At 35.1% G+C, this 14,886-nt stretch overlaps 2 protein-coding genes across 19 annotated transcripts in view; one reads left to right on the top strand and one right to left on the bottom strand.

Annotated features, from left to right (window-relative positions):
* The window catches only part of LOC307193527 (uncharacterized protein), a 730,787-nt gene that overhangs the window by 92,328 nt on the left and 623,573 nt on the right, over positions 1-14,886 (top strand). The gene's annotated exons all lie outside the window — the stretch shown is intronic.
* CNTN6 (contactin 6) overlaps positions 772-14,886 on the bottom strand; it is a gene marked incomplete at its 3' end in the record, with an annotated part of 232,143 nt that continues 218,028 nt past the window's right edge. For all 4 annotated transcript variants that reach the window (XM_079935626.1, XM_079935627.1, XM_079935629.1 and 1 more), the window contains 6 exons: positions 14,049-14,283; positions 13,822-13,937; positions 12,046-12,232; positions 2,659-2,771; positions 1,727-1,895; positions 772-872 (listed from right to left, as the gene is read on the bottom strand). In XM_079935626.1, the coding sequence (XP_079791752.1) occupies positions 772-872; positions 1,727-1,895; positions 2,659-2,771; positions 12,046-12,232; positions 13,822-13,937; positions 14,049-14,283 (921 nt within the window). The remainder of the gene's footprint in view (positions 873-1,726; positions 1,896-2,658; positions 2,772-12,045; positions 12,233-13,821; positions 13,938-14,048; positions 14,284-14,886) is intronic.

The following is a 14,886-nucleotide window of genomic DNA, read 5'->3' as shown; positions in this document are numbered from 1 at the left end:
TGGGAGAATTCAGAATTGATTTTAAAATTAAACTTTGCTGTAAGAAATTGCTTACTGTATACAAGATTCATTAGATGTTTTTGCTGGTTCCTTTTTCCCTTCTTTTCTTTTTCTTTGCCAGAAATTTTATGCCCATGGAAATATAGGAATCTTTTTTTCTTTTTCTTTTCTTTTTCTTCTTTCTTTTTTTGCCATTTTTATTACCGAACTGATAGAAAAGTGAGTTGAGAAGAACATCAAGTACATGAATATATTACTGGGTACAAATATTTCTTGTCCCAATTTGATTCAGAGATAAAACACAGCATGCTTTACAATAGCTTACATTTTTAAAGAACCCCAAGGATAAACAAATGATTTTACTTTATTTCCAACTAGGGTGAAATTTTAATTTACTGAATTAAATTGCCTGGAGCATATAGTAAATGGACATCTTAGCTATGGAAACTACAGTTTCTTTCATATTGACCATCGTCATCAAGAGAGTTATTTATAGTCTCCGTTTAAGTTACTTAAAAGCCACAGTAGTGACAACTCCATGCGTTAATTTGGCACCTTCTGAATGTGTTTAATCATGTGTGGACTTTAAAATTCCAAAGTGTTTAAAATTGTTTTATTAATGTACCATAGATATTTACAAGATTTTCATAATATACATTTTTTCTTTCCAAACAAGTCAGTTTTAAGAATGTATCTTGTAACAGGGGCTGGAGAGCTTATTTACAGAATGATTTGCATTCAAAAAAACTCAAAGATTTATTGTTTTCTTCATCATATAAGAGGCTGAATAGCAAAACAGTAAAAAATCATGATGACAATTGACAGGAAATGGATGCTAAGTTCTATGACTGAAACTCCTCTGGAACTCAAACCTGCAAAATATAAAAGTGAAACAAAATGTCTTGAGAAAAAGTAAAATTACTTGTTAGGTTAATTCTTCATGAACTAAAATGCATACTGTTATTTCTCTTTTAATAACACATTTTAGTACACTTGTTTCACTTATATTGGATTTAATTTTAGAAAGTGTATTTAACCCTCTGTCCTAGGATATCTGTTTTAAATATAAAAATAAGAAAGAAAAATGCCTAAAATTGGCCAAGTCTGACTACAGGGCAGAGTAGTATTGGCTAACGTGGCGGCTGATGACTTATACTCAGTCACAGCTTCACGTAGATACGTGAGTGATTCTTTTAAAGAAGAAATAATAAATTATTATTACATACTAAATATGACCGATTGGTGATACCTGCTTAGGACATCATATTGAGAGGATTTGAAAGTGCTGACTCAGCTCAGTATGAATGTTGTAATCGATTAGTGATGTCCGCCATGAAAATGGGAAGAGAGGTGTTATGTACATGTGCTTCATATTTGCTATCCTTGCTCTCAGAAGCTTCCAAGTAAGTAGCCATGGAAAAACTTTCTCGTTTTTGTTCCAGTAGAATGAAGCATATACCAATGACACACAGTTGTGAGGGTTTGTTTTTTTTTTAGATTCAAAATGAGGAAATATAAAACTGTGATTTATAAGCATGTTGTAAATCTGAGGGATTAAAGAAAGTTGACTCATCACCTCTTGCTCACAATTGAAAAGTGAAACCGTAGACCTTTTATTTTTTCACCCAACATTTAAACAAGAATTGGAAAGATTCACAGAGCCCAGATTTCATGCTGGCATCTGTCTGGATTCAAAATCTACAACAGGAATGGTAATTCAACTTACTTGACATTTTTGGAATCCTAATTTCCTCACTGCTGCTTCCATCCCCACCATCACTAACTGTTCTTATTTCAATCAAGTAGTCCTCTTCAAATGGAACCAGAAGCTCAGCAGATGTGTTGTTTGTTTCCAAAATATGAGTTTTACTCTGTCTGTTTTGCCGGTACAGAATCTGAATAAAATGGTGAATCAAGTTAAATGAACATGTTGCTTATCTAAGGTTCAGAAACTCTTATGGAACACTATAACACTACGAGCATTATACATGCTGTAATCCTTGGATGGATATATCTGGTCTGTGCCTTTTCTTTAAATTTAGTTGTTAAGAGAAAGATTTCCTTTTTGGCCAGTGCTTCTGAAATGAGAATAGATTTATCTCTATTAATTAAATAGCTTGAGGCCATTATCTTTGGAGCTTGCCGTGAAAAGTTACTGGTTAGTTTGGACCCATTTCAGTTGTCTGAATACTATATGCATTTGCCAGGAGAGGATGTTCATTACCACTGATGGAAATGGTTTGCTCTGGGTTTTTGACTATACTCTTGTTGGAGTCCTTTTATGTTGTTAAAAGATGATATCCTACTGTAGCCTAAGTTCTAGAAATTCTATTTGAATATACTTTTTGACCTCATACTCATCTCACAGTTACTATCTACGTACACCATCATTTTTTGATGGCAAGGGGAGTCACTTGAAAAAAGAATGTTGCATACTATAAAGTTTTATTTCTTAATGCTCCATGACACATTCTGACCTCACAATATAAAATTTTCCATGAAGAATTTAAAAGCAGCAATGCCAAGTATTTTCAGAACATTGAAAAAAAAAGATTCCTATATTTCCATGGGCATAAAATTTGTTTCTTATTTGGTTCTGACATTTCTGGTCCCTTAGTAAGTTAATTGATATGGTTAAAAGAAAAACAGAATACTCACCTTGTAGCCCAATACTTCAGACTCATTTTCCATGGTTTTTACATGCTCCCAGTTTAGGCATAATTTAGAGTTTGTCAGCTTCCAGGCGATGTTAGCTGGTGGTTGGCTTGGAGCTTTAAAAAGATAATCAAAGATCCAAATGAATTTAAATTAGCTCATGGTTACTATATGACCCATTGACATGAAAAGGGAAAATAAATCGTGGATAATTAGCATAGAAGGAGCTAAAATGTTTTCAGTGTCTTTTGAAATATCATATTAATTCTAATCAGAGTAAGCAAATTCATTCAAATTCCGGTCATTTGGAAATATCTCTGTGACAAACTTATGAATTAATAATGGCATGCTGGATGTCCAGTATTAATTTATTAATCACTGCTGTTGAATTTGTTTACTTTACTGTATATGAATAGAGGGAGGGCTCCTTTATCTAGTGTTTAATTTGTCCGTCAATCAATAAGCATCTCAGACAAACTCAGGTGGCAAACTTTTTACATACATCAACACAAAGGTATTAATTCCTAGTAGTCCTTTACTTAATAATCATGTACTAGTTAGGACTTTCACTGTAAGTAATACAACCAACTCAAGGTGTTTTAAAACAAAATATTAGGAATATACTGTAAAGGATATAGGGGACTCTCTTAGAATTCCTGGCAGAATGCAGCAGAGCCTCAGAAGGGACAAAAAATGTTCAAAAGCCAAGAAGTTCCTCTCTGTACCTCTCACAGTAGTTTTTGCTGCATGCTCATCTTGCCATAGACCATCTCTTTGTTCTTCTCAGTGAGTGTGGCAGAAATCATGACTGCTCACCTACACCTGAGGTTTGAAATTTCCTCTGTTCAGAGATAGTCCAAGCTAGAATTTCCAAGTAAAAGCTGATGATTGGCTTAATTTGGCCATATTCTATCTTAGCCCAATCAATTGTGGCTAGACAGTGAGAAAGATACATGTCACTTAATATAGATAGAGCTGGTAGGAACCCTGAAGAGGAGAAATTACAAACTGGATGATCATCCCAAAAGGTGTCTACTCTAAATCCAAACTGTGCTTTTAGTTCCCTGAAATTAATGTTTTCTGGGAGAAACGTAGTGGGAAGTAAGGGAAGACGTATTTAGAATCAGCCTTCTAAATGAATGGATCTTGTTCAACTGAAAAATTTTGCATGCCGGCAAACTAGAGTCCAGGTTGGAAATCTACATCTTTAAAAGCATGCAGCTAATGAGTGGCTGATCCCAGTCAGAATCCTGGTCTCTTGATTTTTAATCTAGTTTTTCTCCATGACAGCACACTGCTTCTCAAAGATTTGAGTCCACATGATTATTTTTGAGATTTAAGAAACTGGAGACATTAAAAATAATTCAGCTGGATAGCAGAGGCAAAGATAAAACTACCCAGCAAGATGTTTTTGGCATCTTATTTGAATTTGTGAGGTTGAATGAGCATAATATTTAACTCATTATAACACTGATGGAAATAGAAATTATTTCTTTTGGAGTTTTGACTCAATTGCTATTTAATGTCTTATGTGCTACTGGAAGAATCACAGGGTGTCCAACATTGCATTATGATACATCTACTTGCCTTCTCCAATCCCCTGGGATATCATTCACCCAGTCACTTACACCTCATTTGGGATGTAGTAGAGAGATAAATGTTTCCCCTATGCTCTCATGGGACTCAGTTCATATTTTATTATGAACATATCACATTGAATTATAGCTCTTCATGCTCTGTGTTTATTTAAATTTACTGAGGACATATGCCTTGTTCAACTCTGTATTCCATCATCTAGCATGGTGCTTGGCATGTAGGAGGAGACATATATTTCATATATGTTGAATAAATGACTGTGTAATAGATGGCTAAAGAAAAACTACTTGGGGTCCTGTGTGATTTTCTTGGGTCATATTAATTATGTACTGGGCTGTGGGAAGATCCATAGGTGACACAGTGTGGCCAGTCCATTCATTATGCTGTCCTATAATCAAGGCCAATTGACATGGCCAAACCTATAACAATCCACGTGAATTTATAAGACGAACATGCCAATTGGATCAACCATGTCCTAGTACATTTCTTGGCAATATAAACCCAATCATAATAAAAAGACTGAGAGTTTTGCGCTTGGTAAGAACTCAGTAAACGATTGTCAGTACGTTTATTTCTGAAGGACTGATGGCAATGATTATAGTTTTGTAACTGTTTTCCCTCAACTTATCCCAAAGTGCCTTTTCTAATCTTTTTCTCAGCTATAAAAGAGATAATATAAAAATTCTCACAAGATACCAGTTTTAATATCTAATATACTCCTGTGACTCATTTCTTTTACTTTGTTCTTTAAAACAAAGTGCTAAAATTAACAACATCATACAATCAATACAGCAAAAATATAAATTCAGTCCTTTGATGTCACTGGCAGTGATGAATTCTGAAGGTTTCATCTATTGCTGTGCCCTTTCTGTTTGTTTGCATGTTTAGATAAAAAGTACTACTTTTAACACTATGAATCCATTGATGAAGTGCCAGACTGAGAGAGAGAAGAACTGACTTCTACTAACTATATGGTAGTGATTGTGTCTCTGATACTGGAACATTTGCATTTATTTCCGCATCTACCAAAACAGAAGTAAGGCATGGACATAAAATGAGAAACATTCTGTCAAGAATGAACTCACGGTGTGAATGGCCAATTGTGTGGATTATTTGGAATGCTTTACCTCTCATGCTATCTGGGAGGTGTTGGGCTTTGAAGTCAGAGAGACCTGAATCTGTATCCAGTCTCTTCCAAGAGGCCTGGTTTTCCAATCTTTGGAATGAGACTAAAATATTTTAGTTATAAGAGTTTTAGCTCCCATGAAATAAAATAGGAAATATTCCTATCTTGGTTAGTGGTGCAAACTAAATAGCTCAGTAACTGTTAATTCTCTTCGTGGGAGTAGCAGTTCTTCACTGTGGCATTATGACATAATCAGTTTTTCCGTTGTGTTCAATGCAGTTTGCTACTAATAACAGAATTCTGAAGTTTGCAAAAGATTCACTTCTTAAATATAATTAGGGTATACTCAAGATTTTCCCTTAATAATTTTGCTCTTACTTGGGTTCTTTATGTGCTTTTTGAAAGGCAGATAAAGTGGTGAAGTCTCAGCTAATTATCTGGGAAGTTCTCATAGTCTATAGCTTTTCTTATTTTTGTCCATGAGTGTGACTCCAATGCCAATGCCTTGTGTCCAGTATTTTTTTTTTTAAGTTTCTAAAATGTGCTTCAAAAGGCCATCATCTTATTATGAACACCTTTAACAGCCCTGGTTTCATGAATTTGATGTATTTGCTTAAACTGGATTGCAAATATCTATGATGAAATTGAAAATTGTATTACCTAGGAACTGTCATGTGGATAATGTAAAACAACATGCCATGGATGTTTGTACCTACTTGGTACAAGTACCAAGTACCTACTCAACAAACAAGCACTTTTCTAGTTTACTGAAAGAATTTTGCAGGCAATTTCCAAAGACTAAATAATTTTCTATTAATCAAATGACAGAGCAACATTAAACTAGCCCTCTGCAGCTCTAATGGCTTCCCTGTGATCAATTTTTCTGTAGATGGCATTTATATTCCACTGTAGTTCACACTGTGAATTCAATTCAAAAACAACTTCTTATGTTACACTTCTAAGTAACAGCATGGGGTTGACATTTGGGAAAGAGAGAAAGAACATAAGTGCAAGATGAAATAAAAGCTTAATGCTTCCTTTATGTCTAAATATGGATTGATTGCATTATTTACAGCAAGAAAAATCCAGTACAGAGTGCTAGTCAGTCGACATCAGGGGCCAAATTGAACCAAAATTTGCAAACACTTTCTGTTACTGGCTCTGAATACTTCTGTCTACATAAGCAGTGCTTTTTCCTCTTGTAGTTGATGTAAATATTTTTCTCCCTTTGGTTGTAAATCTAAATTCCATTTAAGCGAAGTCTGTGTGGATCACAATATACTTGTACTTGCAGTGCTCCTCAGTTTTCTTTTGGAAAGATATAATTTTTAGTAAGCTACAATACTTAATGTTAAACCACTGATATTTACTTTAAAAAAACCTGTAAGGCTATCAACATCACCAGCAACAATAATAACAAAGACTTCAGAAGCTTTGCATATGCTGTTCCTTCTGTTTGGAGGTCTCTTTGTCCACTAGCTCCTTTTTATCTTTTATGTCATATCAAAATATATAGCCTTCCCCATATAGGTGCTCCTTATGTATATCTCAGCCTCTTATTTTCTTCATATTACTTTTCATAATTTTTGATTATTTCATTTCATTTTTTTTCTTGTTTTAAGTTGCCTCCCCACTAAAATAGCAATAGCCCGAAGGCAGGTATTGTTCCTGTTTTAATCTCCATTAGGCACCTAACCCTGTGCATGGCTCATGGCAGGCACTGTTTTCTTGAGTGATTAACTAATTCATCATGTTTCAAAAAAAAAAAGGCTCTGTCTTCTATTTAGCGTACCCAATCAGAATAGGCAGAGATTTTGGTAAATGTGAGCTCTGCTTTCTCAGAATTTACAATGGATGATCAAATATCAAATGGAAAATCTAGACAGTGACAGTATGAACGTGTGATGGATGCAGAATTTTTTGCTGTCACCACTATTCAGAGGTAATGTTGGTGTCATCTCAAGGACATGGAAAAACAAAGTTAGATCCAGGGATAGCACTTAGAATCAGAGCTATCTTCAATGTTTCATTAAAGCCATTTCTCATCTTTGCTTTGCCTGTCCTTCCATCACCCTTGAAGAAAATTTCTGCAACAAATTTATGAAAAGAAAGAAAGTAGAAAGTAGATGGGCTTTCCTACTTTAAGAAATGCAAAGAAAGTGAAATCACCTCTAAAGAAGAAATATAATAATATATGCTACTACACATTGAGCTCTCACTATATGGCTGCCTCTGGGTCACCTTGGTATATATTATATCCTTTAGTTCTCAGAGCAAACTCTAGAGGAAAGTACAGTCATCTCTGTTTTTCAGTTGAGAAAATGGGTTCTGAGTTATTAAGTAATTAGACTTACCACACAGTTCATGGCTGGGCTGGGATTCATACCCAAATTTATTTCACTCTGAAATTCTTTTCTAGCTATTTCCAATAATATTTCACAATGGTCCAAAGTTATAGAATCACCCAGTAAAATGCAAATATATTAAAGGGGAAATTTATAGATCAGTAGCAAAGATATTTGTCTGTTTATAAGCACGGTGGGACCACTACAAACTGGGAGAATGCGTGAAATTAGATAAGTGAATGTTAAACTTTAGAAGATCAGTAAGTCTGGTGCTGCGAGGGCTAGATGAGGAATGGGATGAAAAGAAATTTGGGGACAGACTGTGAAAGATCTTGTACACCTTTCTCTACTCTTTGTTCTCTGGAATAGAGGAGACAGTGAAATTTTGGAATTAGAAGAGAGTATGATTCCATTTTAGGGATAAAAATCTCAAGCCAGTTTGAGGTCTGGACTGAAGATTTGAGGGAGGGAGAGAGACTATTTAGATGGTTAGAGATGAAGATTGCAAACTAGTACAATGTCCATGGGATCCAGAGATTCAGAAAGTCCATGTTCATAGTATGCCAGTCCAAAAGATGCCACAGCAGAACCTTTTTAAGCATCTGTTTTCTTGTATCTAGGAATTAAAATAACATACTCCTTGATGTGTTGTAATAATTGAGATAAGTATGTAGAATATTAACGCTGGGCTTGGGACATGAGTGCTGAGTATTTTGTAACTGTCATAGGCAGAATAAGGGCCTCCCAAACATGTCCAGATTCTAATCCCCAAAACCTGTGGATATGTTACTTGTTGCACATGTGATTATGTTAAGGATCTTGACGTGGATAAATAATCCTGGATTCTCCGGGTGGGTTCAATGTAATTACAAGGATGCTGATGAAGGAAAAAAGGAGGCAAGAGAGCCAGAGTCAGAGGATATGTGAAGATAGAAGAGGAAGTCAGAGTCAGAGGAAGACTTGAGGATACCATGAGGCTGGCATTGAAGATAGAGGCAGGGGCCACAAGCCAAGGAGACAAGGCTCTCTAAAGGACAGAAAATGCACGGAAACAAATGCTCTTCTAGAGTTTCCAAAAGGAACACAGCCCTTACCCATATCTTGTTTTCCAGCCAGTGGAACTCATTTCTGACTTTTGACCTCTAGAAGTGTATGAAAACAAATTTATATTGTTTTCAACCACTAAGTTGTGCTAATTTGAATAGCAACAATAGGAGACTAAAGTAGTTTCTATTCTATTTTCATAATGTTAGTGATAAAAAATGTTGAAAGAATAAAATTAGAGGTTTTATTGGTATCCAAATACGAGATAGAGTCTTGTAGAACCTTATTCTCAAGTCCTTGTTGGATATTTTTATAAAAATGCTGATGCACACAGGCTGGTGAAAGCCAAATTTAAGAAATATTGAAACAAGGTTTTCATGAAAGAGATTAGGATTTACAAGGATTTTTGTGTGTTTGATTGAATCAAAAAAGAAGGCAGATGCTAAAGAAACACTAAACTTCACTTTATACTTTGACTCTCATGTCGCTCTTCTCTCAGCAGATATATTCTAGCACTGTATCTTGATAAAATCACTCCCTGTTAATTAAAGTGTTTTCAAAGGATATGTCTCCTACTTTTTGATAAGGCTGATCTCACGTGAACACTCAGACAAACCACTAACAATGTTCTTGGCATTTAATCCAAATTTCAGTCAAGCCCATTTGTAGGACCAAGTGGGTCAACTGAGCAAACCTGTGTCTAAAACAAGTTTTCTGCCTAAACACATAGAGTAGGTTAGCACAAACTATCACATGGACAATTTAGGTTAATTTAATTTAGGTTGCATTTACAATCAAACAAATTCAAGTTAAAGGAAAGAAATTATTTTTAAGGTTATATGTATATATGTATGTATGTATGTTTTTACAGGTGGCCCTCTGTATCTGCGTATCTCTGGGTTCCACATTGGCAGATTCGACCAAGTTAGGATTGAAAATATTTAAAAGAAATTCCAGAAAGTTCCAAAAAGCAAAACTTGAATTTGCTAACAACTATTTACATACTATTTACATTGTATTTGCAACTAGTTACATAACATTTATTGTTTTAGGTATAATAAGTAATCTAGAGATGATTTAAATTATACGGAGGATGTATGTAGGTTATATGCAAACCCTGTGCCATTTTACATAAGGGACTTGGGCATCTGTGGATGCTCCTGGAACCAATCCCCCTAGGCTACTGAAGAACAACTGTATATGTGTGTGTGTATATATAGATGTATATACATGGTCTCCTATGTATATCATGTATATATCTATAGCTCTATATCTTTTTGATAATTAAGTTTATTGTTCAGGTCTCAGCCCACCTTAAACTGGTTAATGGAATCGCATGTAATATGAGTCGGCTTGAGTGTTACGTCAACAACTACACTAAAATGTCTGTCAGTTTGTCACAGATCTGTCAGATCTGTGAGGTTTCTTTGATACTATCTTTACGCATTTCTAATCACCCTTGATTTTGCCTGAGATAGAAACTAAATTACACACAAGAGTTTCTCTGAGTTTGGCATCTCTCAATCAGCTAGAAGGAAATGTCTGGGCAAATTTAAAACCACTGATTGATTGGAGATTTCAATCAGATTTTCAGATTAACTGAAAGAGGCTAGACTCCAGAAGGACCATGGAAGCAAATCGTTCATACAGGTATATGGCAATGACTTCATCAACTTGGTCAAAATGGAGTAAAACAGGAAGAGGAATAGAACCACATCTCTAGCTAGTCAGTTCTAGAAGATCACTCATAACGTCTTTATCAAACTAGGGGATTGAAGGAGAGCTGGTTTAAGAGTTGTTGATCCACACGTACTCTTCCCTTAAAATGGACTGGTACTAGAGAGTTTTTGTTCATCTGTTTGTTTCCTGCTTAGCAGTTCCACAGTACTTTGTATTTTCCAATGTGCTCCTATAATCAGAACCTCGTTTGTGCCTCATTGATAATTTGAGAAAATAGTGAGGGCAGAGAAAATTTCCATTTGATAGTTAAGAAAATTAAAGCAGAAAAATGGAATGTCTTATCCTGTGTCAGGTCATGAGTCACTGACGTACCCAGAATTAGAACACAAATCTCTGGCTACTGGCTGGTGATATGAACACAAGTGGATAATGTGGTCTGTAATCAAAGACCTATTAACTGAGATGATTCCCAAGTTCTTTTTGGACATGAAAAATATGTATATGGAAAAAAAAACTTTGTATCACTTGATTTTCAAACTTTTTTAAACCACCTATTCTTTCCCAATACACAGGGAAAAGCTAATGCAGTATTTAAAGGCAAGCTCTATTTTTTCCTGTCGGTTAGTAGCAGTAAATTCATGTCTTAGTCATTCTCAGAATTCAGCAACTATATTTGTTACTCTTTTTCATTGGGATTTAGAGACCAAAGAATGTGTTTTAAAAAGCCTGTTAACACAATTTATGTTCATCTACAATATACAAGAAATATGTAAATATTATGCAATTATAAAAAATTACAAATTGCAGCTCTTACTAAGTCACATCTGATCAGTTTGCTATTTACTACTTTGCTTCATATTATGGAATATTTATGCAATACCAGACTCACTCACAGGACAAATGCAGCAACAATCAACTCTTCATCCTTTATTTAGTAGGTCCTATCTGTGTAAAAGATATTTAGCTTATTGTTAAGGGAGATAAAAAGAAGCACAAGAGTTAATTCTTGGATTTCAGGGGCTACCAAGTAATTTGCAGTGATAAAATATCATAGAAGGAAAGATCTAGATATCTGACAGTGCAAGGATCACATCAAGGCTCAAATGGTAAACCAAACCAACAAAAACAAACAAAAAAAATCATTGACTAAGCACTTACTAAAGTATGTACTGGACACTTTCTATTAATTATCTCTTTTAATCTTGAACAAAACCCAGTGAGAAAATAGGTACTATTTTCCCTTCATTTTACAGATGAGGATCTTGAGACTGAAAGATTAAGTAACCACTTAACAGTCCAAGGATGGGAGGTCAGGTTATGAACTCAAGTTGGAAGAGGGCATTGGAGCCATTATATTCTCTGTCTTTCATTTATACTGAAAATATTTTCTCTTTTGCAATTCCAAAAAGATCAGAACAGTTCATTTTGATTTTGTTACTAGAAAGTTTCAACAGTTATCCAGATTTAAGGGACAAACCCACTTGACTAAATAAAGTGATCAGTAAAATGATGAGGTGGTAAGAATGAAATGGAAATTGAGCAAAGGAATGTTTCTAACTGTAGGTGAATCTTGGTCCCTGCAATGTGATATATACTTACGAGACTTCTTGGTGGTCCCATTGGCTGGGGGGCTTGAGGGCCCTGTCCCAGCAGTGTTGTAAGCTCTCACAGAAGCAAAGTAGACGGTGTTAGCTTTCAGCCCTGTGATGTTTTTGGTTGTGACATTTCCACTGACCCTAATTTTACCAATCACGGATTCTTTGGAGTCATCTGTCCAGTATAAGACCTGATCATTAAAAACAAAGAAAAAAAATTTTATTGTTCCCTAACAACTGTCAACCACAGTGGCATATGGGAAGAAGTCAGGCGCATAAATGAGAGAATATTTTCCAATTAAAATGGTTATACAATAATAACAAAATAATCAAAGTCCAAAATTTATAGGGAAAAATAAAAAAAAAGAATACAAATTCACAATGGAAATTAGAGAACCTAGGTTTTTTTAGATTACCACAATAAAATATTTCATGAAATATCTAAAGGTTGACAGCTTTAACAAAGGGTATACAATAAGTCAGAAAAAAACAAGATTCATACTATCAATCAAAGACTTACATTATGTTTTACTATTGACATTTCCTGGAGAGTTTTTTAAATCATAGATGAATTAATAATTCAGCTTATCCTGAGGCCTTCCTGTGCATTAGCACTGTTTTAGGCATATTGGAAAAGACAAGAGAGATTAAAGCATAGTGTCTACCTTTGAACCTCTTATAATCTAGTTAAGATATTAGAGTACATATGTAAAAAGAAAGCAGAGCATGCATCCCAAAAAAGTGATATGGAAATAAATGCTAAAAGAATTTGAAGAAACGTAGTATCAGGGAGTGATCAGAGAAGGGTTCAAAGAGCAGGGGAGACTAGAGATGAACTCTGAGAAATAAATAGAGTTCAGATAAGAGGTAAGGCATTCTAGGATTGGAGTGGCAGAGGCATCTATCTGTTACCGTATGAGTAGAACTTTCTGTTTGGACAAGAGGGTTCAGATAAAAAGAAAAAAATAAAAAGAACAGTACAAGGCAAAATCATAGTTTTATTCTAACTCCAAAATAAAGTAAACCTTGTAACTCATTTTGTGAATCATTAGATTTACAAGTCAAAGGAACAATAAGTGATTAATAAGTCTCATCCCTTAACTTTGTGAGAATGAAGGCCCATAAATTCAAAGTGATTGGCCTCATTCTAGATAGACTATAAATGACAGATTAGGAGAATTTAGGCTTTTTCTTATCGCTTAACTGCCTTTTCCAAGATGACTAATTTTTTGCAAGTTATGCTCCAGTTCTTAGAGCAGGTTTCCCAGTGAGACTCTTCTATGGTTTAAGATCACTGAAGATTAAATGTTTACTTCTCCCCAAAAAACAAACATGACTGGGCTTCCCTGGTGGTGCAGTGGTTGAGAGTCCTCCTGCCGATGCAGGGAACAGGGGTTTGTGCCCAGTTCCGGGATGATCCCACATGCCGCGGAGCGGCTGGGCTCATGAGCCATGGCCGCTGAGCCTGCGCGTCTGGAGCCTGTGCTCCGCAACGGGAGAGGCCACAACAGTGAGAGGCCCGCGTACCACAAAAAACAAAAAAACATGAGTGCAGTTTGGATAATTAAATAAGATAATCACCTGATTACTCTTTAAATGCTACCATTTGTTACTTTGCTTGCTTAAGATCACCCGGAAAGGTCCCCTCCATTAGTTCCTCTCTATAGCTTTAGACATATACTATCATATACTAAGAACTAGGTTAGTAGTACAGGACTGTTGAACAGAGCTATTGCTAGCTGGCATATTCATAGTAGAAAGTGAAATTAATGTGAATTACCTCATAGCCCAGAACTCTTCCAGTGTTTCTATTCCAGGCAATAGCATTCCATGAAACCTCCATTTCCGAAGCAGAAAAACTTTGAACAGAAGTTCCCCTTGGGGCCAATTGAGGTTCTACCATCCAGAGAAAGACACAACCATCTTCAGCAGAGTTGTTCATGAAAACAAATGCAAAATATACATACAGTCTCAAGGAGGAGCATTCCAGTGCTGACCACAACTTACCATCTTCCCCAGAGTAGACAATGGACGTGGTACTCAGAGCTCCTTCTCCTTTCTTATTATATACACCCACTTTGACTTCAAAGGGAGAGAGGGGGGTGATGCTTTCATTTCTGTAAACAAACCTTGACGATTCTACAAATGGTACTCTTTCCTTGGTCCATGTTGTTGAGCCAACTGGCCGCAGCATGATGATGTATCCAAATTCCTCTCCATTCTGTAGTTCTTCTGGAATTGACTTGGGCAGAAGTGATCAATCACTGAGTATTTAGAAAAATGTATTGTACCGCTATTGTTATGTTTATTGATTGTTTGGCATATCTTTTGTAGAGATAGCATGGATATTTACTCTGTTTAATGAAGTATTGAAAAAAAATACTTCTATTTGGAATGCCAATTAGAAAAATGATCCCAACTTAAGATACTCAGATAAATAAATGAAAAATTTAAATGGAAATGTAAAACAGGTTTTACATGTTTATATATCCTTCCTGATTATTCCTAAATTGTAATAATAAAATGGTTTATAAGATTGTAAGATTTTATAAGCTAAAACATAATTTTGATATAAAATTTTAAACTCAGCACAAAATTAACTTGTTAACTATTTCAAGGCTAGCCATGTTTTCCTTTCACATTTTCAACAAATTTTTATAAAATACAGGTGATATAATCAATGTGTAATAATATTTGCTTTAAAACATATAGACTGTTACTCAAACACAAACATATAAGGGACCGTCTAATATATATATATATTTTTTTTTGAAACATACATCTTCATTAGTCGTAGTATCAGTGTGCACTTTTCTTAATATTAAAAAACAAACAACAAAAAGTT

Source organism: Stenella coeruleoalba (assembly GCF_951394435.1).
Source record: "Stenella coeruleoalba genome assembly, chromosome: 10".
Taxonomy (NCBI): domain Eukaryota; kingdom Metazoa; phylum Chordata; class Mammalia; order Artiodactyla; family Delphinidae; genus Stenella; species Stenella coeruleoalba.
Note: the sequence above shows the minus strand (reverse complement) of the source record. Positions and strands in the feature narration are given on the sequence as shown.